Source organism: Podarcis filfolensis (genome assembly GCF_964270895.1).
Source record: "Podarcis filfolensis genome assembly, chromosome: 12".
NCBI lineage: Eukaryota > Metazoa > Chordata > Lepidosauria > Squamata > Lacertidae > Podarcis > Podarcis filfolensis.
In genome coordinates this window covers 9,025,085-9,050,622 of record NC_139614.1, presented here as the reverse complement: position 1 = coordinate 9,050,622, position 25,538 = coordinate 9,025,085, and the positions used below count along the sequence as shown (strand labels likewise).

General features: G+C 41.0%; 1 protein-coding gene across 24 annotated transcripts in view; it reads left to right on the top strand.

Moving 5' to 3' along the window:
• The window catches only part of ARPP21 (cAMP regulated phosphoprotein 21), a 235,816-nt gene that overhangs the window by 151,004 nt on the left and 59,274 nt on the right, over nucleotides 1–25,538 (top strand). For 17 of the 24 annotated variants that reach the window (XM_083577765.1, XM_083577766.1, XM_083577767.1 and 14 more), the window contains 4 exons: nucleotides 149–250; nucleotides 9,922–9,959; nucleotides 11,772–11,825; nucleotides 15,118–15,350. In XM_083577765.1, the coding sequence (XP_083433891.1) occupies nucleotides 149–250; nucleotides 9,922–9,959; nucleotides 11,772–11,825; nucleotides 15,118–15,350 (427 nt within the window). The remainder of the gene's footprint in view (nucleotides 1–148; nucleotides 251–9,921; nucleotides 9,960–11,771; nucleotides 11,826–15,117; nucleotides 15,351–25,538) is intronic. The other 7 variants (XM_083577757.1, XM_083577756.1, XM_083577758.1 and 4 more) reach the window with 3 other exon arrangements.

The following is a 25,538-nucleotide window of genomic DNA, read 5'->3' as shown; positions in this document are numbered from 1 at the left end:
CGCATGCCACTTTAGGAATGAGACAACACAATCATTCTCGTGCCTCATTTGTTTAAGTGAACATTTATTATTCTCGGCTGACAGTTACTTAACTGCAGTTTTTAGCAGCTCAACTTATATAATCCTCCTGGTTTTTTTTTATGCTCAGCAAAACAGAATTCATCCATTTAGAGATGACAGACGAAGTAAATCAATTGAAGAGAGAGAAGAGGAGTATCAGAGGGTGAGGGAGAGAATATTTGCACAAGATGTGAGTAGTTGTTTTAATTGCCTCTTTAGTGCCATATCTTTATCAGTAGTCAGCCAGTAGCCTCCCACTCTGACACTGTGGCAAGATTGCACTTTGTGGCAGGAGACAGTGGAGGGATGTGAATTGAGCGAGAGGGGGAAAAGTTTGATTATGGATTTATTTATTTTTTGCTCTTTTTTTTTTTTTAAGAGGACAGAAACTGAAATGATAGAAGAGTTATTAGATAAGATTAGCTCCAATAGGGCAGGCGTGCTGAACTTGGTTTCCTTTAATTTTTAAATCTCAGTGCATAGGAGTCATTCTGTAACACCCAGATGCAGAACATGGATTTAAATAGGCACTTTCGTCCACCATCTTGTTTCATTGATCCAGGAGTGTTTTTTAAAAAAGTTGTTAGAACTATTCAAATGGGAGTGTGGAATAGTAAACGTGTGATCTAGCAGCCATTTTGGGGGAATATATAAATCCATCATCTTACAACAGTATTAGGATAAATGCCACGAGGTACTTCACTTACCATGTTTCTGCCAGATATGACTGTTCCTTTCTAGGGCTGACATTGAGGCAGCAGTTCTATAAGTTGGAAGCAAAGGCCAACTCTCCTATGCTCATTGGCTGAGATCTTTGGTTTCATGATCCTCTGCCCACCCTTTGAACAGTTTTGCAACTTAAAGAAAATGAAAATGCTTTATGAACTTTTAATTTAATGAATGCATAAGTTGTACTTAAACTAAAAAGAAAGAAAGAAAGCAAAACAGACTATCTAAAAACGGGAGAAATATCTCAAGCAGAAGCCGATATGTTTTTAATTGCAGCATGAATTGTCCCAGCAGAAAAAGTCCCCGCGATGAGCTCCTATTTTTAGGTATATCTGTATCCACCCTTGAAGATCATGCCATCGTTTGTGGATGCTGAAAGCTCAGTCCAAAAAGTAATCTCAAATGAACAAGCATTTAACAAAAATAGGAAGGGTAGTTTTGGTGGAAGGGTGGCTTCAGAAATATTTTGAGAGCTGGTGTTGGGCTGAATCTAGTTTCTAAGGCTAAGTTCCTGTTGAATATTAGCCTACAATGGATCAAAAGACTTTTCAGAAGGACAGCCACCCATCCCCATTGCAGTAATCCAACCTTGATGCAACTAAGGCACGCTTTAATGTAAACAAGTCTGAATCCTCAGGAATGAGTGCAACTCACACTGCAGCCAAAGCTCAGCATAGGCACCCCAGGAACACCTGCCCCCTGAACCTCCATAAGTGTTCCTAAGCTGTGAACCTAATTTTTCATGGCAAGTCAAACCCCATCCATAAAAGGCTAAAACCCTCTTCCAGAGTCTTCTTCCTGATCAGGAGCAGATACGTCTTGTCTGGATTGAACTGCAGTTTTATATTTTTTTAGCTCCCATCCAACCCACTGCCTCCTTCAGGTACCAGTTCAGAACCTCTACAGCTTCATTGATATTAGATGAAAAAGAGAAAGGGGGCTGTATATCATTCATATTTCAGTGAAAATGCAGTCCAGACTTTCAGACTACCATTCTCGGTGAGGGACAGAATCAGTCCCTGGCTGACACCATCTAGTACAACAGTGACCAAGGTACTGAACGGAAAAACTCCATCACCATCTTCTGGAACCAACCCCTGGGGAAGAACTGGAACCACTGCAAAGTAGTAACCTTCAAACCCATCTCTGTCAGATAGTTCAGAAGGATGCCATGGCCAATGGTACTGAATGCCACTAATATATTCAGCAGGAGCAAAAGAGAAATGTCCTACCTCTCTGGTTCCCAGTGTAGATTCTGTACCAAGCAACCAAAGGTATTTCAGTCCGCAAACCAGACATGAACCCGGATTGAAATAGGTCTAGATCAGGGTGGTCCAACTTCTCATGCCAAGTGGGCCAGAAGCGTACTTCAACATGGAACCGATGGGCCATGGGCCCACTGCTTTGTCATCACATGGGGACGCAAGGCAATCATTTGATGCCCCGCCCAAGCCCTCACCCCCAAGCCTATAGTTTGAAATACTAGGCTAGATAGACAAATAGTTTGGTTCTGGTATGAGGCTGCCTCCTATGTACTTAAGAGTTTGGTTGTGTCATATAATTTCAGCTTGAGACCCAAGCTAGTTGTTACTCAGGTGAAAACTTAAAGTCTCCCAAATGTTCATTATTTTAATGAAAATGAAAAGCATAAGAAGTTTGTTTTTGAGCAGAGGAAAGCTGAGCTGAGTGGAAGGCTGCTTAACTCTTTCTTCCCATTTGTCTTCTCAAAATCACCCTCTCCAGTCTACTTTTCTCCAGACTTCTGCCCAACTCAGTTGCTTAGAGCATGGTGTTGATAACTAAATACTTTTTGCCTTAAACATTCTGATGCCCATGCACTACTTCTTATAAAGGTCCTTTTCTTTTGTACCTATGTGCTTTCAAATGATAGTACATGCTAAAAGGTCACAGATCGTGCATCAGAAAAGTTAAAACCCGAATTAAATCTGTTTCTTGCAGTTATATTTTTGCTGCAATGTGTTTTCCTAGTTGGGAAATTTTGGCCCGCGTTTATCCTAAAACTTCATTGAATTATTTTTTGGTCCAGATTTATTCTGATTGTTTTTTGCGCTATTTATTGAATCCAATTTGAACTGCTGAGTTGATGCCTTAGTCCAGTTTTCAATTTTTAAATGAGAGACAGGCACTGAGTTTTTCAGTTACTATGATTGAGAGTAGAAGATAATACTAGGCATTTAATAGGCATTTGGGATTTTCCATTCAGTAGAATCAAGAGAGCAGCTTGGTCTATTTTAGCCTGTATGAAAATGATGAAATTGTGACTAGATATTTTTCAAGATTAGCATTGCAGATACTTCTCCTCCAGTCTCTTATACATTCAGTTGATTATGAAATCAAACTAATCCCATTTCAACAACACATCAATAACTATCAGGATAGCTTTTGGAGGGGTTTTGTTCAAAGTGTGCAGTAAAGTAAGCCAATCCCACCATCATTGTACAAATATTTATTCATTTAGATATAAACTAAAGCAAAAACATTTTTTCAGCCTACCAGGTAAGAGCACAAACATTTTAATCTTAGGCAACCCAATCGTATAGCTACGGTAACCAATTACACCTTTGTAAAAATTCAATATAAAAGTATTGTCAAAGCAATAATTCTTTACAACCCTTCTGTGAGGGATAAATGAATATTGTAGTAGGTTTAGAAAAGGTATTTAATAAAGTATATTGTAGCTATGGCATTCCCTTTCCTTTTGTGAAAGTTGGGCTGCCATGCTGATTTGAATCTAATATGCTACATTAGAAACATGTTTACAAATCAAAATTGCCCCCTCCAATGTAATGAATGATCACATGATGTTATGCTATTCAAATTAGAGGTGAATTAAATCTTATAACTAGGGCTGCCATTTCTGAATCTCCCAAAACAGGGCATTGTATATTATGCAAATCAAATATGCAGTTGAGCAAATTAGATTAATTATGCTACTGTTACTACTGTTTTCAGCTGGTGCGTCACCTCTTCTCATGCTGTATGCAGCAGAGGCAGTGAGGAAAGGGATATGGAAGTCCAATCAAATTTCACTGCCTGAGAAGTAGCATTTTTCATACATCATCTGAGGGAGGGGGTAGCTGCCTCCGTCCTTCATTAACGGGAACATAAAACTGAAGACTAACAAAGTATAAAAAAGGAGATCACAATGCTGTTAAGGCGCGCTATCAGATATCTGTGTTCTCCAATACCTATCTCAAGTGTACCAGCAAGTCATATTTTGGAAACTCAGTGGTGGAGCACATGCTCTGCATGTAAACAGTCCAAAGTCCAGTCCACATTTCCAGATAAATGTTCAGAAGTGAACCAAACTAAGAATTTGCAAGAGCAGAATGGCTTCCGCTTGCACAACAGAATTTCCATTTACCTGCTCTGGGTGGTTAGGGTGAGGGGAACCAGAGCAGATCTGAAGTTGGGGGGGATGCAAGGGAAGTAGAGGGGAGGGAAAATCCATTGCGCAAGCAGAGGTTATTCCATTCATGCAATGACTTACCGTATTTTTCGCTCTATAAGACGCACCAGACCATAAGATGCACCTAGTTTTTGGAGGAGGAAAACAAGAAAAAAATATTCTGAATCCCAGAAGCCAGAACAGCAAGAGGGATCTGGCTTATGCGATAGCCTCTTGCTGTCCTGGCTTATGGGATAGCCGTGCACAGCCTCTCCCGGGCAGCGAGATGAAGGCTTCCCCTGCCCAGAAGAGGCTGCACATGGCTAAGCCAGAAGCCAGGACAGCAAGAGGGATCGCTGCGCAGTGATCCCTCTTGCTGTCCTGGTTTATGGGATAGCCTCACGAAGCCTCTTCCAGGCAGCGGGAGGAAGGCTGCGCTCCCTTTAAAGAGCGTGCGGAGCGTGTGTGCGGCTCTTGGGGGCTTTTCCCATGCTCCACAGGGCTCTTTAAAGGGAGCGCTGAGCAGAGCCTCCCGCCTGCATTCTCTCCATAAGACGCACACACATTTCCCCTTACTTTTTAGGAGGGGAAGAATGCGTCTTATAGAGCGAAAAATACGGTGTACTTCAATACAACCCAGAAGCAGCAAGTGCTGGAGAGAAAACAATATTGGGCTATTTGAACTAATGGACTGACTCTGTAAAATGTGCAGCTGTATATGACCACATGACATTCACGCCCTTCCCAAGTCATCTACGTGCTGTCGTTCTACTGCCATTCCTCCTGCTTTGGAGAAGAAACTCTTTGTTTGGTGCTTAAGCATGGGACAACTTCCACTCATTTCAGGAACCTGTTTGTGGGTCAGTTCCCCTCCCTCCAGTTCTATATGAAATCTGTTTTGCTGTGGAGTACAGAGTAGATATTTTAATAGGTCCTTCCACATAGGATAGTATCTATTTGGACTTCTCGACTTTCTAGATTTTAAACAATAATTACTGCATCCATTAGGTATTCTCCAAAGCAAACTTCTACAACCTGTGGTATAATTGCAGAGATGAGGTTCACAACTGTAGCTGCCCACGTCTGAATGTTTTAACCCACAACAATAACTTTTCTAAACCCCCTTTAAAAAAAAGCCCCACCAAGAACAAAATCTGGTCTAGGTGTGGCGTTGAGAGGGGGAGTGCCTGCAATCTGGGACATCTCCAGGGAATCTGGTTATACCAGTTGCAAAAGTTCACACTTCATGGATGCAAATATACAGCTCTTGTTCCAGCTCCAACTTACCACGGGGATGATGAAAGGAATCAATAACCATTAGATAGCTTGTGCTAAAGTGCCCATGTTTGCTAAATATATACGACCCTGTATCCGTGCTATTCTCCTAGAAAAAGAGGTGCGGTAGATCACCAAGAACAACTCCCTTGTGCTGGAACTGAGTTCCAGCGAGTTCCAGCTGAAAGAAAAGTCCTGTCCTGTATTTATATTACATTTGCCAATATAGACCCTGAAACTGGCAGTGAGATATCTCGATTAAGGACAGCAGAGCAGAAATTACACACAGCAGCTTTTTCATTTCATTTTAATTGGAAATTTGCAATGAATAAATTATGAACATGAATAACACCACCGTAGCAACTTCCCTTGTTTTTTTAATTATAAATTGTGTTTAATTTATGCTGTCCCCACCCTTCTGATACGCCTCAAATATCTGCTTTGGCATCACTACAAGCAGATGTTGTCAGGAGAAAATTGAACAGATTGGCAGCTGTGTAAACAGAGAGGCTTGGGTTGCTAAACAGAAGATACAGGGGTGGGTGATAGAAGAACTGCAGAAGAAACATACAAAGGACACTCTTTTGCAAGGAGGGAAATAGGCAAGAGTAGCAGTCTGGTTTTTCAGCAGAGATTGTGTGACACAAAACCCTCTGTTATTAAATGTGTGTGCACACGTTTCTCATGAGTGTCCTATCACGGAATGTGTAAATTTATTTTAAAAAACTGTAATGCCTCAATACCTCTTAAGGAAAGCCTTTACTACTCTGCTATTATTACTTAAATTTACAGCCATGGCACATCATCACAGCACTATTAGAAGGCAACATTAATAAGATCTATTCCCATTGTTTCCATAAGAATCTCGATGTACTGGCCCGTCTTGGTTTTGTTAATCAATAGTCACATTTGAGGGCAGCATCCAGACACGGCCTTCTTTCAGAAGGATGCTACATTTTATCATAGAGTGCCCACCATACTTCTCATGCAGCACCCATTGACAAACCAATCCTCCATGAAATTATCTATTTATTTTGTTTAATCGAACATGTAATGAATTTGATGTTGTTTAGGATTTTTTGTGAATAAATACATACCTTGAGCAGAGTAATGTAGCAGTCACATGAACGCTTTAAAACACAGTTCAGTTAAGTAATATGAGTGAATGTGGTCTCCAGAAGAAGGAAGGCTCAAGTCAGAAAGAGAGAGAGACCATGCACAAAGGGAAAACAAGAACAAGCAAAGGGGGAGGAGGGGCAGGCTACTTATTTGTGAGTTTGGAGCAGAGATGTCCATACCATTCTGGCAATCCACCTTGTCCCAGTTTCATTCAGCTGGATAGATAGATAGATAGATGATAGATAGATAGATAGATAGATAGATAGATAGATAGATAGATAGATGATAGATAGATAGATAGATAGATAGATAGATGATAGATAGATAGATATAGATAGATAGATAGACAAACGCATACACACACTATATACCATAATAAACATATTAGAAGGTTGTGCTTCAGTCTCACTGAAATCAATGGTGTTTAAGCCATGGCCAACTTGATTCATTGATTTTGGTGGGATCCAGCTAAGTCTGGATCCAGGTAATAATTTTTTAAAATCATTATCTCTAGATTTGTGATAGCTGCAAGTTCAGAATCTTGATTTTACGATACATATAAGCACTTTTCTGTTGTTTCCCCCCATGTGGCTACTACTGCACAAGTCGCAGGGGGCCAACATGCCACCATCACCCATGCCCCCATTGCCAAAGTATTGGGGACTGACCTTCTGTGGTGGGTAGTAACAGATAGACTCCCAATGTAAGGTAGGATCCTACAAGATCAGGGTTCTAAGTCCCATAGGGCACCTGTTCAAGTATAGCAGGTTTCCTGCCACAGTTGTTCAGGCTGCAGCGCATTGGGTCCTGTGGTCCAAAGGATAGTAACTGGGACATGGAGGAACAGGCTTCCCCCTATCCTCTCCTTCATACAGTGGTAATGATATTAGGGAAAGGGGGAGAGAATGACTAACTGAACAGGGAATTGCTTACTTAAGCTACAGTTGAAGGCCACCTGAACCCCAGCTCCAAACTGAGTTCTTTATCCACACTGCTTTCTACATAGCCCCTGGTTATTGTCTGTGCCGGCCCCGCCCAAGCTCTTCTTAAGCCATTCAAATAGTTTCACAAGGTTATGTTAACGAAGCACTTGATTACAGATAAAATAGCTTACACATCTTCCAGAAATATTAACACTGGATTGGGAGGGAAATGGGAAATTAGTGTCAGAAGAAAAGACTTCTCACGGGAGATTGTAGGACGTTTTCAGCATGTAGAGATAGTTCAGCGGGACTTGAAGCAAATGCATTTATGCATTTGCATACTGAGGTTTTTTGTCCTGCATTCATTTAAATTTGCGATTGGCGGGCAAGTGAAACATTTAAAGGTAGTGTTAGCAATTGCTATGCTATGATAGCACAAGCATTAAGCAAATGGAGCATTGCATATAAAAGAGCCAAGTGAAACTCAACATGATAATAGCTAACTTGCTTCCCCTAAAGCTTGTCAGCGCTTTCTTTCTTAAAGACAACAACAGCAAGGGTAATGTAATAAACTGTGTCTGTCTTTTGTGCCACGGAGACCCACATCAGCACTGATAAATGCATATTCCAGGAGATGGCATGGCCTCGTGCCAGCTTCTGCAGCATGGAAGATGAACGGAGCTATTATTGAGAGTTTATCCATAAGACTGTAATGCTGATCACACCGATACCCTTCAAGATACTGAAGAGGTAACAGTCATCTTACACTTTTCAATAACTAATTTAGTGCTGTTTACCCTTATTCCTGACATGAACAACAGCAATTTTCATAAGCTATGTTCCCTCCGCAAACTTGACCTCATATGCACATCTGAACTCTTCTAGTCTTCTCTGACACAGATTTCTGAGCCGATTTTTACATCCAGCATGTAGTGCAGAAACACAGACAACACGCTAATACATTTACACAACTGACAACAAAACTATGGCCTCTCTGAAAATGAATGCCATCAAAGGTGGAGAACTATATTGCATGTTTTTGTTTCATCTTAGGAAATGCAAATTAGTTAATTAAATGAAATGGGCAGCTTAAGATAAGTAAAGCAGCAAAATGGGGAAAATATTGGGGTTTTCCCCCACATGAACATATTTGTTATTCTCTCCATGCTGTAAACTATGTGTCCTTACAGCCTTGTTTTCTTGTGTGAAATTTGTGCGATCAACACTGAACAGCAAACGAAAGTTTTAATGAGTCAGGCTCATATACTCCATGAGAGACCCTGTATTATTACATTGGAAGTTGGGATCATCATCACTATTACAGCTTGTAAATGAAATGTTACTGTAAATTGCCACAGCCTCCTTGGCCTCAGCCAAGCAGCAGCTGAGTTTATGCAAAATGCTTCAGCCATATGTATTTCATGAGGAAAAACTAGAAATGAACATGGATGTCTGTGATTTATCACTACAGTTTTCGGAAGCCCCTTTCTGAACATCCTGTAAAAAAAAATGAAAATGAAAATGTACACAGTAGCTGGACTTTCATAGCACTAGAATTTGATGTGGCTTATGATGTAATTTGAATCATCTGCAGTTTCATAGTTGTGGAAGCAATGGACCTGATCTATTCCTTGCTTCTCTCGCTCTCTGTCTCTTATTCATTTTCACTTCTTTTTCACTGCAAGTTTGGCTGAGGGTTTTTTCTTTCTTTCTGAAAACATCCATTGTGCTCGTTATGAACAAAAAACAAATGGGAAATGCAGAGTCAAAGGCAATGAGAATAATTCATGGATTCAAACAACATTAAAATGATAGATTCTTGGCAATGGAATTTATTTCTTGTCAAATTATTTTCCATCCAGGACACGTTAAAGTACCATTAGCTTTCTTAAATTTGTTTCTTATAATTGAACCATGCAGGATTAAAAACTATTCTACCTGCTTCAGCTTCACTCACTCTGTGTTTTATTAGCTCAGCATATTTTCCTTCCATTTGTCTCTCATTGACTTCTTGGCTCCAGTCAAGAAGTTAGCTGTTCTTATGCCCCACTGAAACGGATAAATTAGTTGCAACATACCTGTTCCTCTGATTTCAGCAGGTTTTAAGCACTTCTAAACATATTTGTTTTGGGATTGTTGCTTAAACACCTCCTATTCTTCTCAAAAAATATCTGAAACCTGTACTCCTCTGAACTCATCTGAGATAAGAAATATTGATATATGGTTACACCCACAAAAACAACCTGTTATGAATTCCTTCTTAACAATTGTTTGAGCATTCATTGTATCCATGATGCATGAATATGGAAAGTAATTCTAGTTTCAACCTGGAAAACTCGGATGTGAAGGTTACCTTGTTTACCAACCAAAATGCTTTTTTATTTGTTTATTTGTTTTGTCTTCCAGTCAGTTTGCTCCCAAGAAAACATTTTTCTGGATAACAGGTAAAAATGTGCATATGCATTGTATATATTTTGGGTTATTTACTTATTTGGCATATTTTAGACAGGCCTTCAACTTGAGTTCTCAAATATTGCAGTGAAAAAACAGCGTAAGCCACAAAATGATCTAATTCACAGGTCAGCCACAAAATAGCAGCAACACCAAAGTCACAATAAAGGGGAACTGTCCAACTAACTCTTACGTCCCCCAAAGCCAGATGAAACAGATATGCCTTTAAGAGCCGTCAAAAAGATGTCAACAAATGTATCTCTAATGGAAGGGAGTTCCATAACCCAAAAAGGCCATTCTACAAGTCGCCATGGAATTTGCTGTGGTTATAGATGAAATTATCAGCAGAATTTAAGGCATGTGTTGGCAAGTAATGGGAGAGGCATTCCTCCTATGACCTGGGTCTCAAGCAACGGTTGTGGAGTTCAGCTCAGAATGATCCCACTGGTATTAAAAGCCTTTCTCCTGCAGCCTTCTGTGCTGCCTCCTGGAAGAGATTAGGGGGTGGTCATAGGATCTTCATGGGGGGGGGGACAAATGAAAATTACTTCTTCACCCTTTTCTCTCAGTGGGATTCCTCCAATAGATCAGGAGCCTTCCACAGATTCCTTCTATTCATGGGAGGCGAAATCTGGCCCCAAGTCAGTATGTTTTAATAGCCTCAATTTGTATTCTAATGCTACTTTGGCTGAGGGATCAGTTAATTTGTCCCAACTGAAAGTAGCTAGCATGGAGTATATCAGGCATAGGTAAACTCGGCCCTCCAGATGTTTTGAGACTACAGTTCCCATCATCCCTGACCGCTGGTCCTGTTAGCTAAGGATGATGGGAGTTGTAGTCCCAAAACATCTGGAGGGCCAAGTTTGCCTCTGCCTGGAGTATACGCAAACATTAGAGCAGAGGAATACATAGCATTTGGCAGAGGTTTTCAGTTTAAATATAAGCAAAGGGGTATTAAGATGATATATCATTTAACTGATGGGATGCACTTAAGTCACTAATTTCTTAGGTGTGTTACATATTATATTAGTGATTAAAAACAAACAAATGCATGCACACACACACACTGGGGAAATGTAACTAGTTTTTACCGAATATCCAAGGCTGTCGCAAGACATCATAGTGACTGAATTAGAAAATCCAAATAGCTCTTTTCTCATTCCACTAATTAATGTGAGGAAGAATTCACTAGTAAGGTCTCCAGTGCAAGGAAACGTCACTGGAATAAATGGGAACTTCACAAATGGACAGCCTCAAGGGTTTGATCTGGATCTCTCCCACCCTTAATGACAGGTAAAATCTGCCACCAGTGGTGGCCATTTCACCTTAGAACAACATACAGTATGTGAATATTTTGAGTTTCAGAGGAGAGCTCATGCTGTCTTTCTCAGAGATATAAATGCTCTTGACTTGTGGAAAATGGAATTATTCTGGCTGCAATTACATTACTGGAAAATAATGAGTGTCTTAATGTTATCAGAGCCTACTCTAGTGTCACATTACGGAGTGATGCACTACCATAAATATATATATTTTTATAGCAAACATGTTGCAACCAATGCAAAAATAATTTATAGAAAAGGGACTGCCATTCAGTGTGCACAAATCAATATCAAAGAAGAGAGTCCAAAATCATCCTTGTGGCTCCTGCACTAAAGCTGTTGTGCCTTTTACTGCAGTCTTATTTAAAAAATAAGGAGCATGATAAAAAAAATATGGCTATAACAGCTGAAGCATCAAGTTAAATCCAAGTTTTCAAAATGCCCTGTTTTTAAATGTGTTTCCTTCCTTTTCATCTTCATCAGGCTCTTGGAGGATAGCATATGCAATGAAACCCTTAAGAAAAGGCAGCTCTTCAGGTATGCACAATGCAGATAATTAAAGATATATTTGTAATTTTGCATTGTTTAAATGTTTAGCTTTGACCTTGGAGTGGGCTGTGGGATTAACAAAACCTGAATGAAACCATTGAAAATATTCAGATAATCTTCAGAAGATCCCAAATTGATCCTCCACACCACACCCCTGCAAAGCTTTCAGAAGCGTCTCAAGATTGAGTCTTAAATTAGTCTCCAAAGGGACAGAGTTACACAGTTGAGAATATATATATATATATATATATATATATATATATATATATATGGATCTAATTGTTGTTGTTTAGTCGTTTAGTCGTGTCTGACTCTTCATGACCCCATGGACCATAGATAGTATACCCAGTTGTAGTTGAGACTGTCAGTTGATTTTAGGGATCATGGTAGGGCAAAGGGAAGAGAAGTCTTTAGTTTTATAAGTAACTAGGGAGTCATTTCACCATGGTGACATGAAATTTCAGCATCTGTTATTGAAATCTCTAAATATGTCAGTGAAATCAGAGAAACAGGCCAGGATTTGTGCTGATTTCATATCTGCACCCCCTTCTACCCCTGTTTTTATTTGTTTATATTTATTTTTAGTATTTTTAATATAGTAGTACCTTGGTTTACGAACTTAATCTCTTCTGGAAGTCCATTCTTAATCCAAAGCGTTCTTAAACCAAGGCGTGGTTTCCCATAGCAGCAGGGGACTCAATTTACAAATGGAACACACTCAACAGGAAGCGGAAAATGTTCTGCTTCCAAGGCAAACCAAAACACCTACTTCCAGGTTTGCAGCGTTCTTAATCCAAGTTGTTCATAAACTGAGCTGTTCTTAAACCAAGGTACCACTGTATTTAGAAAGCACTTTCTACACAGGTAGCTCATGGAAGCAGTGGGTTTGCTCTTCAATGCTCACATCTGCTGGAACACTGAGATGCATACAACAGTCTGCAGTAGTGGTGGGGTTGGTTTTTAACATCATGATATATCGCCAGCTAAACATCACGATATACTGATATATCACAATGTCTGAAATAAAGATGGAGCTATGAAGAAGCACTGGGTGGCTTCATGGTTTTTCCCACATTGTGATTTTTGCATAGCACACACAGACATAATGATTCACAATATATTGCCAGGTAAACAATTATGAAACCGGTATCACAGTATGGACTTCAAACCAGTTTTGGATGATATATCGTCCAGCCTTAATGTGTACAGGAGCTCTTTGTGTACACTGGAACCTCCTGTACGTGGGATGGATCTCTGGATCTTGGTTTGTGTGCTTAACAAAAGGAAAATTATAGCCAGGCTTCCCTGAGTATTTAAAAGGCAATTTCGTTGCAATGCTGGTTTTAAAAAAAAGAAAAATCTGCTCTCCTCTGATTTGAGATGCACCTTCTGCTGCTAGCATGTGGCAGCAACAAATATGAGACCCTTAAGAAGAAAATAGTTTTAATTATTATGTTTTAGAGGTAAAGGGTCCTATTTTAAGCTGAGTGAGTTGAATGTACTTGGTGCGTATGATATTCAGTCTCCTTCTCTGTGCCTCAAATTGAAAAACAGCAAACACTGTATAGAAATGTAAGCCTCAGCTACATGTGGTGAACTGTAATGTTTACTGGATATGCCTATTAGAAGGTAAGGGTGTAGTTTTGTTTTCTAACGTGTAAGTGTGAAGTTCCGGGTAACAATTTGAGAAATGGCACACTCCCTATTTTGTGGAGGGTTTGGTATTGGGTAGAATACCATATACTTAGTCACCGTTTGCATTCAATGAGCATATTTTGCTGATTTCTTCACAAACGATTCAAGAAAACAACTTCTATATTAAGGAGCTCAGAGAAGTACTAATAGATGCTTGAGTTCCAGGAGCATTGTCAGAAGTGTCACGCTAGGAAATATGAATAGACGAAGGGAATGTTCGTAGAAGTTGTACGGAGCACATGAGGCCTGAAGGCGGCAGCGAGGCAATTATGTGAGGAGTGGATAAATAGGCAGGTTACTGAAGAGGGTAAGAGCAAAGGGCAACTCAAAGTTTAATAAGAAAGGATAATTATAGCAAAGCAGAATTAAGAGGTTTAAGATTACAGCAAGAATCTAGTTGATGGGCTATAGAAGAAGAGAGAGCCAATGAAGGGCTCAGTACAAGTGTGTGGTGAAATATCCTGAAAGGAGTTGAAAGAAGATATATTTGAAAAATTCCAAGTTGGCCCAGGACAAACATTGAAGTACATAATACATTTAATATGTCTGTACTGAGGGTCCTAGCAGGACTGCAGCAGACAAGAAAGGGCATTTAACATTGACCTCACATGCAATATTCTTCCACTCAAAGCTGTGTTTCCCACCAAAGTGGGGCAAATAGGAGCTTCAGGGGAAACATTTTATTTGAATTACTGCACCTTAAATACCCTTCCCCACCCAATATTCCACATTACCTCCCCCTACCAGTTACTATTTTTAAAAAACAACAACAAAGCACATTAAATGCATTCACACATTTAATGGTTCAACTCGTTTGGCCCTCAGAATGGCAGTTTTTGACAACAAAGATGAGGGTGGAAGGAAGGTTTTAGGGGTATCTATTAGTGACATGTAGCACTCAGGTACAGAGGTGGACTATCACTGCTATGTGTATTATTTTTTGCAAGTGCTTTTGACTGTATGTGGAACTTGAATTAATTGAAACCGAAGTGAAAGTAGGTTTCGTGGGAGAAGTGTCAAACTACAGGGAAGTGTAAAGTAAAAAGAGGCCAGCCTCTCTGATTGCATGGTTGTGTTGTTAGCTGTTAACATGGCATTCTGAAATGCAGAACACGGTGTTAATTCTATAGGCTTCTAAATTGTGCAAAGAGACCACAACTCCCATCTCCCAAATCACTGGCTATGTTGACTGGGAGTTGTAGTTCAAAACATCTGGCTGCATCTCATCCTGCTGTTCTTTCAGCATAAATGGTTTTGCGTCCTCAGATTTGCTCTTGCATTTCAAACTCGGCAAAGAAATTTGTTGGGCTTCTTGCTGAAGCATGCACAACAGCAAAGGCAAAGATAAAATTTCGACCTACTTTTCCTCCTGCACATCTTGTTATCCCTCAGCTGAACGCAGCCCAACGGCCCTTTGCAGCAGCCCACCAATCACTCAATAAATATCCTGACTTTTTTGCTCGTGTGTATTCTCATGTGTGTACCAACCTCAGATCTCTTTCAGATTTGCAGCAGCTTGAGCAAAAATGGATTCTGGCCTGATACATTTGTTTTTGTCTCTCCCCTCCCCACTTTTGCATGGTAGGGGTAACAGGGATAGTACGGGGAAGACATCTGGCAGCCGGCAAAGCAGTACTGATAATGAGCTAAAATGGGCAGACCACCAGAGGCCCTGGAGCAGCACAGACTCGGACAGCTCCAATCGCAATTTGAAGCCAGCCATAACAAAGACAGCAAGTTTTGGTGGAATAACTGTTCTGACGAGAGGAGACAGCTCATCAAGCAACAGGAGTACCGGCAAACTGTCTAAAACAGGTAGCTAGTACTGTATTGGGTTTGTCAGAAGGTTTGTCTGCTAAGAGGATGGGTGTTCTGCATGATTGTTCTGCATCTGAGCTGGCTGCGGTAAATATGCTAGCGCTGCGTCTTTCACCTTCATTCGTGGGTGCAATGCCAACTTCTCCAGGGTTTTTATAATTAGTGGGTAAAATGGATTTAAGAAACCTGGCCAAAAAGGGCACAAAACATACAGGTTCCGTTAGTCTCTTTCCATGTAAAATGGGATGCATGCAGTGCACTCGGTGTTCGCATGTTGTTTTAATTTCTCATTCTGGAAGCACAAATAAAAAGAAAGCATAGTTTTGATTTTAACTATAGCTATGATTTGGAGGTGGATCTACTAATTTTGTACACGGGAAGCAAAGAGGCTTCTTTAGCTGCAATATTACATGTGCTTTTAAACATACGATCTTAAAGGAAATACATATTAAATTGGAATTAAATCTGTTCTTCGTATACATTGTATACAAAAAATACACCACAGCTTTACCTCTTTAGTCTCAGCTGCCCAAAGCCAGATATAACAGATATGTTTTAATGCTTTTCTACAAGATGCTTAAGTTCAGGATTCAGTGGCCTTCAGGTCAAACGAAATCTACAGTTGTGGGATGGAAGGGCATGTATAGGTTCAAGGTTTGTGCTTATAAGACTACTATTATAGGATGTAATCGTTAATAATGCCATGCCTAGAAATTGATTTTAGCATTTACTGCTTTTGACTTTCTGAGGGCTGTATGGACACAAACTTAAACTCGGTTTACCAAACCTTTGTTAGCAATAGCTCACGAAACTCCGACATATTGCAGTATGTTCTTTACTGTGCTTCAGATTTTGTTATTTGTTCAGTGGAGAACTGTCAGTAAATTGAGTGGAAGAAGAGTGTCCACTGAGATATGCAGATCATATTGTGATACAAAGGAGCAATCAGTTGAACTCCCACCAGTTCAAATGCAACACAGGAGAATCTAAAAATGAGTTTTTGCTCATAGGTCCATAAGCTGGAAGAAACACATTAGTTTCCCCACTTGCCTCTTTTTCAAACAAATGTTCTGGGTCATATGTGGAATACAGAGGATCTCATTCCTTTGTGGGGGAACCTGGGGGAACCTAGCAAAGTTAATTAAGCTTCATTAATATGCAATTTTAAAGGGATGCGGGTGGCGCTGTGGGTTAAACCACAGAGCCTAGGACTTGCCGATCAGAAGGTTGGCAGTTCGAATCCCTGTGATGGGGTGAGCTCCCGTTGCTTGGTCCCTGCTCCTGACAACCTAGCAGTTCAAAAGCACATCAAAGTGCAAGTAGATAAATAGGTACCGCTGCGGCGGGAAGGTAAACGGCGTTTCCGTGCGCTGCTCTGGTTCGCCAGAAGCGGCTTAGTCATGCTGGCCACATGACCCGGAAGCTGTACGCCGGCTCCCTCGGCCTATAGAGCGAGATGAGCGCCACAACCCCAGAGTCGGTCACGACTGGACCTAATGGTCAGGGGTCCCTTTACCTTTACCTTTACCTTTAATATGCAATTTTATCTTCGGAATCGCTGCCTCTTCTCATCTTATGGTGTGTCCATGCTTTGCAACCATCAGGGCTGATGCCACTGCCCTAACCTAATGACCTTCGCAAGCAGGCTTGTTGCGGGGTTTTATGGGCCCTTGAGCCCAGGGTGTTTGTGGCCCCTTTACAGTGCAGCTCTCCTCCATCCTTTCACACATACACCCCACAATTGTTGTGCACACAATTTTTAGCCCTAGCATTGCTGGTGGGGTAAAGCGAGCATGAAAGAATCGCTGCCCTGCTTTCTCCCGCACACATTTCAGCAGGAGATCATCCTTGAGCCCCTTGCCATGAAACAGGTGTCCTTTAAGTCCCTCAATAATTTTAGGGTCAGAAGTGCTGCCTCCTCTCATACCTGGAGACTGGGGTCATCTTCAGAGGCCCTTTTCCACGTGTCCCCATCAAATGAGGGACAAATGAGCTTTGAGAGGTGATCACAGAGACTCCTGCAACATCACAGCTGCTTCTAGGGTGATCTCCCTTTTCCCACTTCATTTCAACAGTTGCCAGTTACTTTTCCCATTAAGAAATGAGAGATCTTCTCAGTTGGCAGTGGTCTGTTGGCAAAGCCACTGGCCAGCCCATGCCATATCCAAATCTGAGGCCTGTCCTGGCCATAACCTCTGCTTTTTATAAGAGTTTTAAGGGGGAAATAAATACTCCCTCTTTGACCTCATACAACATAAGGCCCAAGATTCCAACCTTAGGCTGGCAGCAGAGACAGCAGAAAATATTAACCAGACTCCTAAGTGCATGTTCAGTTTTCTGAAAGTTAGGGAGCCTTAAAACTTGTAGCAATCAGCTGCTCCTTGATGTAGTATGGTGTGATAGAATAAAACACCATTGCTTTTCATCCAGATATGAACTGCTAGTGTGAGAAGTCCAAATTTTCTTTCTTTTCTTTTTCTCTTTGCACATCCAGGAAAAGTTGAGGTGAACGTTCCAAAAAAAAACCTCTGATCATTCAGTTAACTTCCCCTGTTGTGACTGAATCACTAATATTTGGAGTGGAAGAGCAGGTTACAATTTTTGAATGGGCTTTGCACAGTCATTCATGATCCAAGTTATTAGCTTGGTATAAAAGCTATGCCAACCAGCCACATGATGCATTTTTTAATAAAGTACATCCTCTTTTTTAAAAAAATTGATATAATAATAAAAGTAACATTCTTCAGTTTTTAGAAGCTAACTAAAATTAAATTTCTGAAAATGTTGACTACCTTATACAAGTTCTGATAATGTTCTGTGCTTTAGATGCAGCAGCACAGTGAATTCTAACAAGGTATCGATCCGCAGGTTCACACTTAGAATTACTTTACTTTCAAAAGACATTATTAATAGTAGTGATATAGCATCATCCATCACTGACATTCAATCACATTCCCTACATCCAGGATTGACAGGAAGTTCCAAGGGCAGCATTTTACAGCATCTCTTTCCTTGTTACTTAAGAAACAAGTAAACACTTTTTGTTGTTTCTCCAAGAGCTTGGTTGAAGAATTTCCTTCCTTCCTTCCTTCCTTCCTTCCTTCCTTCCTTCCTTCCTTCTTTTTTTTGTATGCCACCTTGGGCTTGATATTGGAGGAAAGGTGGAATGGAAGTCTAGCAAAAAATGCATACATACTGGAAATTTTTGGCACCCTTTTAGTATGTGTTTATTCCTGCCCTTTTGTCCAGGGCATTTGTCTGTGACATCAAGGAATGGGGATCCCTGCCTTATGGGTCGACGCTTAGCTTGTTAGGCTCGAGGTCTACTCCAAAATTCCAATCTAGGTTCCAAGGGATCCAAGCTGGAGTGACTTCCATTTCTGCATGGTTTGAGATAGTATCAGTGGAAAGCCCTCATCACAGAGAGTTTCTGCTCCCTTTGTAAGGGAAGCTGCGGGAGGTTATCTCTAGAAGTGATTTGTAGGACTGCATCATGAGCTTTGGTCCACACAGAATCATAGAATGATCATTAAAAGGAGGATTTAATGATGTGACTTTTGAATACAGAATTCTGCAGTAAGTTTCTGATACTTTTAAGATGCGTCCTGGTTTTACCAGTCCTATGAAATGAATATGCTTTTCTGAACCCCCGAGTTAGGGACTGCTCTCTAGAGATAGGGAAGGGAAAAGGAACTTCCCACTTTTCCTTTTTTTAAAATATAATTTTTATTAAGTTTTCCATATTTCATTACATTTCAGAATAAAAAAATCAAAGAATTTATAACTTAAAGCATTGCTTAAATTGCTTAAAGTGGAACTTCCCACTTTTCCATGTGTCCTGAGGGCTGCCTGTGCATACAACTTTGCCTTGTCCAGGTCTGTACTTAGCCACGTGTGGATGAGGTAGGGGGTTCTTGCTTTCTCAGCTTCCATCTTGTTACCAAATATTTTCTTGTATTTAGGTATAGTTTATGGGCTTCTGCTGTCGGTTCTGATCTCTGAAGCCAGGTGTAGCTCTTTTTCTCCAGCCCAAAACAGAAACTCTTCTAGTGTTGGACACTTCCCTCTTGACACATTTAAGAATAGAAATTTATAAGATGTCCCTATCTGCAAGTTGAACAAAGGGAAGCAGGCAAGCACCCATATCGCTACATTTCCCTCCAAAATAGCAGCATATTCGTGGAGCCCCCAAACACAAGGCTCTTCTTGAAATCTAGCTGCAATAACACAGAAATCTACTCCATTTTAATGTCTAAATGATTTCCTTCCAGCTAACTCCGGCAGATAGGGTATATCATCAAAGACCTGTTAGCTACCAGGTATCCAAAGGCATCAATGCTCATTTAAGCAAGCATCTTCTAGCCATTAATATCCTCTGAAGAAACATCTTTAGCTATTAACTATGCAAAAGGCTAAAGAAAATCCTTAATATCATTTTTAATTTGATTTATACATTTATATCTGACCTAAGCAAGAGTATTCCAGGTAGCTTATATAAAATATGGGAAACTATGGTCAAAGTTCCTATTAGGCTAGCCAAACATTTAACCAACTGGTGCCTAAGATGCTACCCAGGGATGCAGATTAATGTTGAACCACCCACGGGATCTTTCAGATTCAACAGCTCAACATCCTCCTCCCCTCTGATACTCCTAACCTGGTGCAAAACACCCACCCATCCCACTCACACATGAAAACAAAGATCACCACAGCCAATCACAAACAAACAACCACACCCTAGGCCAACCCCAACCTCTCTCACCACCAAAGGAACACAAGTGAATAGCAGAGAACCTGACACAAAACCCCACATATATTAAGTAAAATAGAAATATCGCCACCAGACCCCCACCCCCACTCACCTTTCCCCTCTCCACCTCTTTCCCCCTTTTCTTCCTAATGTCTCAACAAATGAAACTGATCTGTAAAAAATGTTACTTGAAAAAAAAGAGAGAGAGATTGCACATACTTTTGTAAACCAAGAAAATCTTTAATAAAAATACAAACAAAAAACCAACGATCCATTCTCTCTGCTCATGGATGGGCATGGCGCATAGGTTTTTATGTGCAGAAGATGGGTAGAAGCAGGATGGAAGGTGGAGTGAGCAGGTGTGGATCTAAACATAGGTCTTAGTTCACATAGATGTTCAAGGAAAAAGCATTCCATTCAGCTGCAGTGACTTAATGGCAAAAGACGGAGGATTGGGAGTGGGAAATAAGTCGGCCCGACCACTCCATTCCTCCCAGCCCTTTCACTCCCCTGGCTTCCCTGCATCCAGACTTCACACATTAAAGGATCTTAAAACTTGCATAACATTTTGGTTGCTAAAATTATACATCAACCCTCCCAAGAAGAAGAAAAATACATGAGGAGCACCAGTAATTCAAGTTTATCTACCCTAGGTATTCGCCTAACCTCCAAATGAAATCTCTTATGACACATTTAAAACCACTTCAGTGATAATATCCTCTCCATTGCAGGGTGATTAGAAATGTTGAGTGCTCCCCTCCCTTTAAATTTTGAAAGCTTGTCAAGACCCAGAACAGGGGGGGAAATCTGCAGTAACTCAGTGAAAGGATGCAGGAAGGGGGGGTAGAGCAAGACTGGTTGTCAAAACAAGCTTGTGGTTTCCAACGCCAGAACATAAAGTGAAGCTGTCAGTCAGCCTGGGGAAGCCAGGAAAAATAAGGCTGTGGGGAATGGATTCAGAAGAGATTGCTGAACCAGGAGGAGGATTATTCAAAGTGATAATAATAATAGTAATGATAAATACACACTGTCCCCCAAATTCTACTTCATGCTTCTCTGCAGTAATCGAAGCCTGTAGGTGGAGGCACATGTCTTTCAGGTTATATAGGGACTGTTCAGATGTTTAAATTCTTAAAAATACTGATGTCATTGAAAGGGATTGGACCAGGGATGGAAGAATCTGTGGCATTGCAGATGTCATTGGACTTTAACTCCAGCCAGCATGAGCCAGAGTCAGGGATGGTGGAAGTTGTAGCCCAACGGGATATGGAGGGCTCCAGGTTCCCCATCCCTGGATTACACATGTGCATGTAAAATAGGTCCACGGCAGCTGAATGGAACCTTCCTATTTAGAGGTCGCAAACTGCTGCATATCAGGTTCTGGAAACAAACAACAGGGGGTGGTTGTAGATTGTTGGCTTCATCCCTTGCCTGCAAACTTGCAAGAGGCATGCAGTCATAAACAGAATGCTCGGCTAGATGGACCTTTAGTCTGAACGATCAAAGAAAGTGTGTCCCTGCTACAGCATACTGCAACATTCTTGATAGTGTAGGAAAAGTTTATAAGTGGGGTTCATGGGGTAAAAATCTGTCATCCAGCAAACACCAATACTTGTCTTCTGTTTGGAACTGTCTAGTAGTTACAGATGGTAGACAAGTTAAGGAGTCAAACTGGTTTTCTGTTTACGTATGGCCAGCATTCGTTATCAGTTTCCAGGAACATAAAACTGGTTCCCAAACTTTTGCTGAGGGTCTTGGCAGACCACTTACAGATTTCCCTGCTTGCTGTAGCAATTGAAATCCGTAGGGATATTTAATACAATGGATGTGTCATCTCCCATCTTCAACCACAAATCCACAGACATGTCACAGACCATCTAAATGAAGCTGATGGACCACTGATGGTTTGTGGACCACAGTTTGGGAACCCCTGCCATAAAAATCACCCATCACAGTACCCTTTGTCATATTTAACCTACTGGTCTTTGAGAATTACAGTGGAACCTCGGGTTAAGTACTTAATTCGTTCTGGAGGTCCGTACTTAACCTGAAACTGTTCTTAACCTGAAGCACCACTTTAACTAATGGGGCCTCCTGCTGCCACCGCTCCGCTGGAGCCTGATTTCTGTTCTTATCCTGAAGCAAAGTTCTTAACCTGAAGCACTATTTCTTAGTTAGCGGAGTGTGTAACCTGAAGCATATGTAACCTGAAGTGTATGTAACCCGAGGTACCACTGTATGTTTAATTTTGTGATAGCTAACATAGCCCTGGTAAGCACGGGCTGCAATCCAATACACATTTACCTGGGACTAAATCCCACTGAATTCAGTAGAGCTTACTCATGCAGAGGATTACTTGCTGCTTTTGAGATTGCTTGGCTGTAGTAGTGAAAGGCTAAGTCGCTTCCAGTAAAAGCATCTATTTGTGGTCACTGACAAAGAGCCTCAAGTTTTTTCTGTAGACAAGCATCTGTTGCAAGATTGTATCACTTCAGGCTGTAGGTGAGGGGAGGATTGAATGAAAAATGCTTCCCCATATAAAAATGGTTCCCATTCCAGTGTGATAGGTTACCTAGGTATGTGCAGAGAGTTATTGATGTGGAAGAATATTCAAACAACCAGTTCCTCGCCTGCACTCTAAAGAAGTGCAAGTCTGTAACTGATTCGTCACAAGAGTCTACTAATTATGGATGATTTAGAAAGGTAGAGCAATTCAACTGCTGATTACATCAGTTCCCTGCCGAAGCACACCTATAGACACTTGTATACTTCGTGTGTGTTAGTTCTTATATATCAAATCATTTTAAGGAGACTAATTTATTTATTTATAATATATATTTGTAAGACTCCTCATAAAACAAATACTTTAGACATCATAAAGGAAAAGTGCTAAGTCTATGCAGTCTCTTTTAACAGGAAAGAGTCAACTCATGATAACTTTTCCCTGTTATTCTCCTGAAGTAGTGTGATTTATATGTCACTATATTTTGAAGTAACTAAATTTTTTCCTATGATATTTCCTGCAAAAGAATATAGTTGCTTGTCATGATGTCCCTTTGTCTCTTATTGATGTTTCCTGAGGCTACCAGATGAGGTTTCGTTTGAAACCTTGCATCTTTAAAATAGGTATAGGGTGATGGAATCATAGAATTGTAGAGTCAGAAGGCACCCAAGGGTCAGCTAGCCCAACCCCTTGCAATTCAGGAATCTCAGCTGTTAGAATGGAACACAGCCAATACCCATGTTAAATTGCATATATCAGTAGCAGCTGCACAAAGCCAGATGCCTAGCCAACCTATGCATATGCAGTCATGAATATTTTCTTTAACTAGATCAGTTCTTACACTCCAGATGATAACAAGAAAAACACTTCCAAGAAGAACAGTTGGCTGAAGATTATGATAATTTACAGGCATTGAAAGTTGACTGAATTATTTCATCTCATACAAATACATTAAGATTTCGCTCTTATGCACTCTTTAAAAAAAATGTGTAAATTATACAACAGAATGTGGTGAACCTGCTGCCCATGATGTAGCTCTCCAACGCGCAGCAAAATCCTCCTTCTTGTATGCCATCATGGCTAGAAGATTGGAGTGTTCCAGAGAGAGGAAAGAGTGAGCGTACTCTGCTTTCCTGGGCACTTTTATTCTCTTCCACTAGCAGAATGCATGAGATAAAAGGCACTTTTTCAAAATAATCAGAGGCTAGGGGGAGAATAACCTCTCTGCCAAGCTCAGTACTGTGATGGGAAGGATGATTCGCACCCCACTCCTCTACTGATGGGCACAGATTGACAATGGAGCTGGGGGTCTGTATGCCTCAGTGTGTCTGCCTGCCTGCCTGCCTGTGTGCATCTCTAACTCCCTGTGTAGGTCTGCCTACATAACATTCATATTTCTGTGCTCAAACCTGGGTTAGGTTCACTTTCGCGTTGGCCATGTGGCCCTCAGAAAGTTGGCCAACAGCAATTATGGCCCTTGGGTCCTCCTATATGGCATTCATCATCCTGAATGTTCTGCATCAGTCCACCACATTCATTTACTACTTTGTTGGTCCCCACAAAGCAAACAACAAAGAACTCTAGTAATATGACAGTACTCAGTCACCACAATTAGCTGAGCATCTCTAAACGTTATTACTAACCTCCCTTTACACTTTAATCACATGTTGTTGTGCTGACCCCCCCAAAAAATCCATTTTAATTTAAAAGCATAGTTTATCCCTTGCCAATATTATACTACCTTGTTGCTCGCATATTGTGAGCTATAATGGATATGGAAGGATGCATTATTAAAGCTATAAATCAATACCGAGGCTGGGAAAGTTAATAATTTAACAAATCACTTGGGCTGCACTCCTGCAATGTATGACATCATCAAAATATTCAGTTAAAACGATGTAAATGTAATGCAGCTATACAACTGCAATGTTTGCATCACATGGGGTGGGAGCATTAATGAGAGCTAAAAATTTTGTTGGTGTTTCCCCCTCCTCTTCATAAACAATAGCACACTATGTCAAAGTAACTATGGACACAACTTTAGTGTAGTTATATGAATAACAGCCTGATTTTGGCCACAATGTACCACACAGTGACCATTGCTAGTGTTGTAGTCTGTAACTGTAATCTGCAGCAGAGGCATCTTAAAACCTGGAAATTTAAAATAAGGAATGGTAAAAATGTTGAGTTCTGGCTACAGTGTGGATTTGCCAAGGCTTTCAACCAGTGTGCCGTGGCACCTTGGGGTGCCTTGAAAGATGGTCAGACATGCCGTGGGCCACACTGGCCTTTGTCCCTCTTTCCTTCCCTCCTCTGATGCCCCCTTGCATCTCTGCCCCCCAAAGGCTTGCACAGCTATTTGTTGCAGCAGCCCTGGCTGCAAACTCCCCAGGCAAATGGTGCCTCTGGGGCTGGCCAGGGGGTGCTGGTTGCCAGGAGCTGAGGTGGCTCAGAGACCAGGGGTGGCTGCGGCAGCTGCCTGGAGGAGTCTAAAGGAGGGGGGAACAGAGAGAAGGCTGAGGGAACACTCCACAAGGGAGGGTGTTTGAAAAGGGGTGAGAGGCTGCTGGCTCTACAGGCAAGGGGTGACGTAACTGGGCTGCTGAGCCCCACAGAGGTGCTGCAGAAAGAAGGTAGTTTGTCAAGGGAGCTGTGGACTCAAAAAGGTTGAAAACCTCTGTGCTAAGGAATAGTGCTGAACTGTAGCTCATTTAACAGCAGGTGATGAACTGCGTCTGCACCGAAAGCACCCACAAACTGGTGAAGGTGCCTAGTAGTGCCAACTGTCAGAGTTTTCTATCTCCTCTCACTGCTTTTATATTGGAGTTTGTATTATGGGTGTTTGCTTTACTGAATGCAGAGTCTTTTTGAGCTGAAAAATTGAAACACCTTGTTTCCCATTGACCCAACAATGTGATTTGCTAGGCAGTGCCAC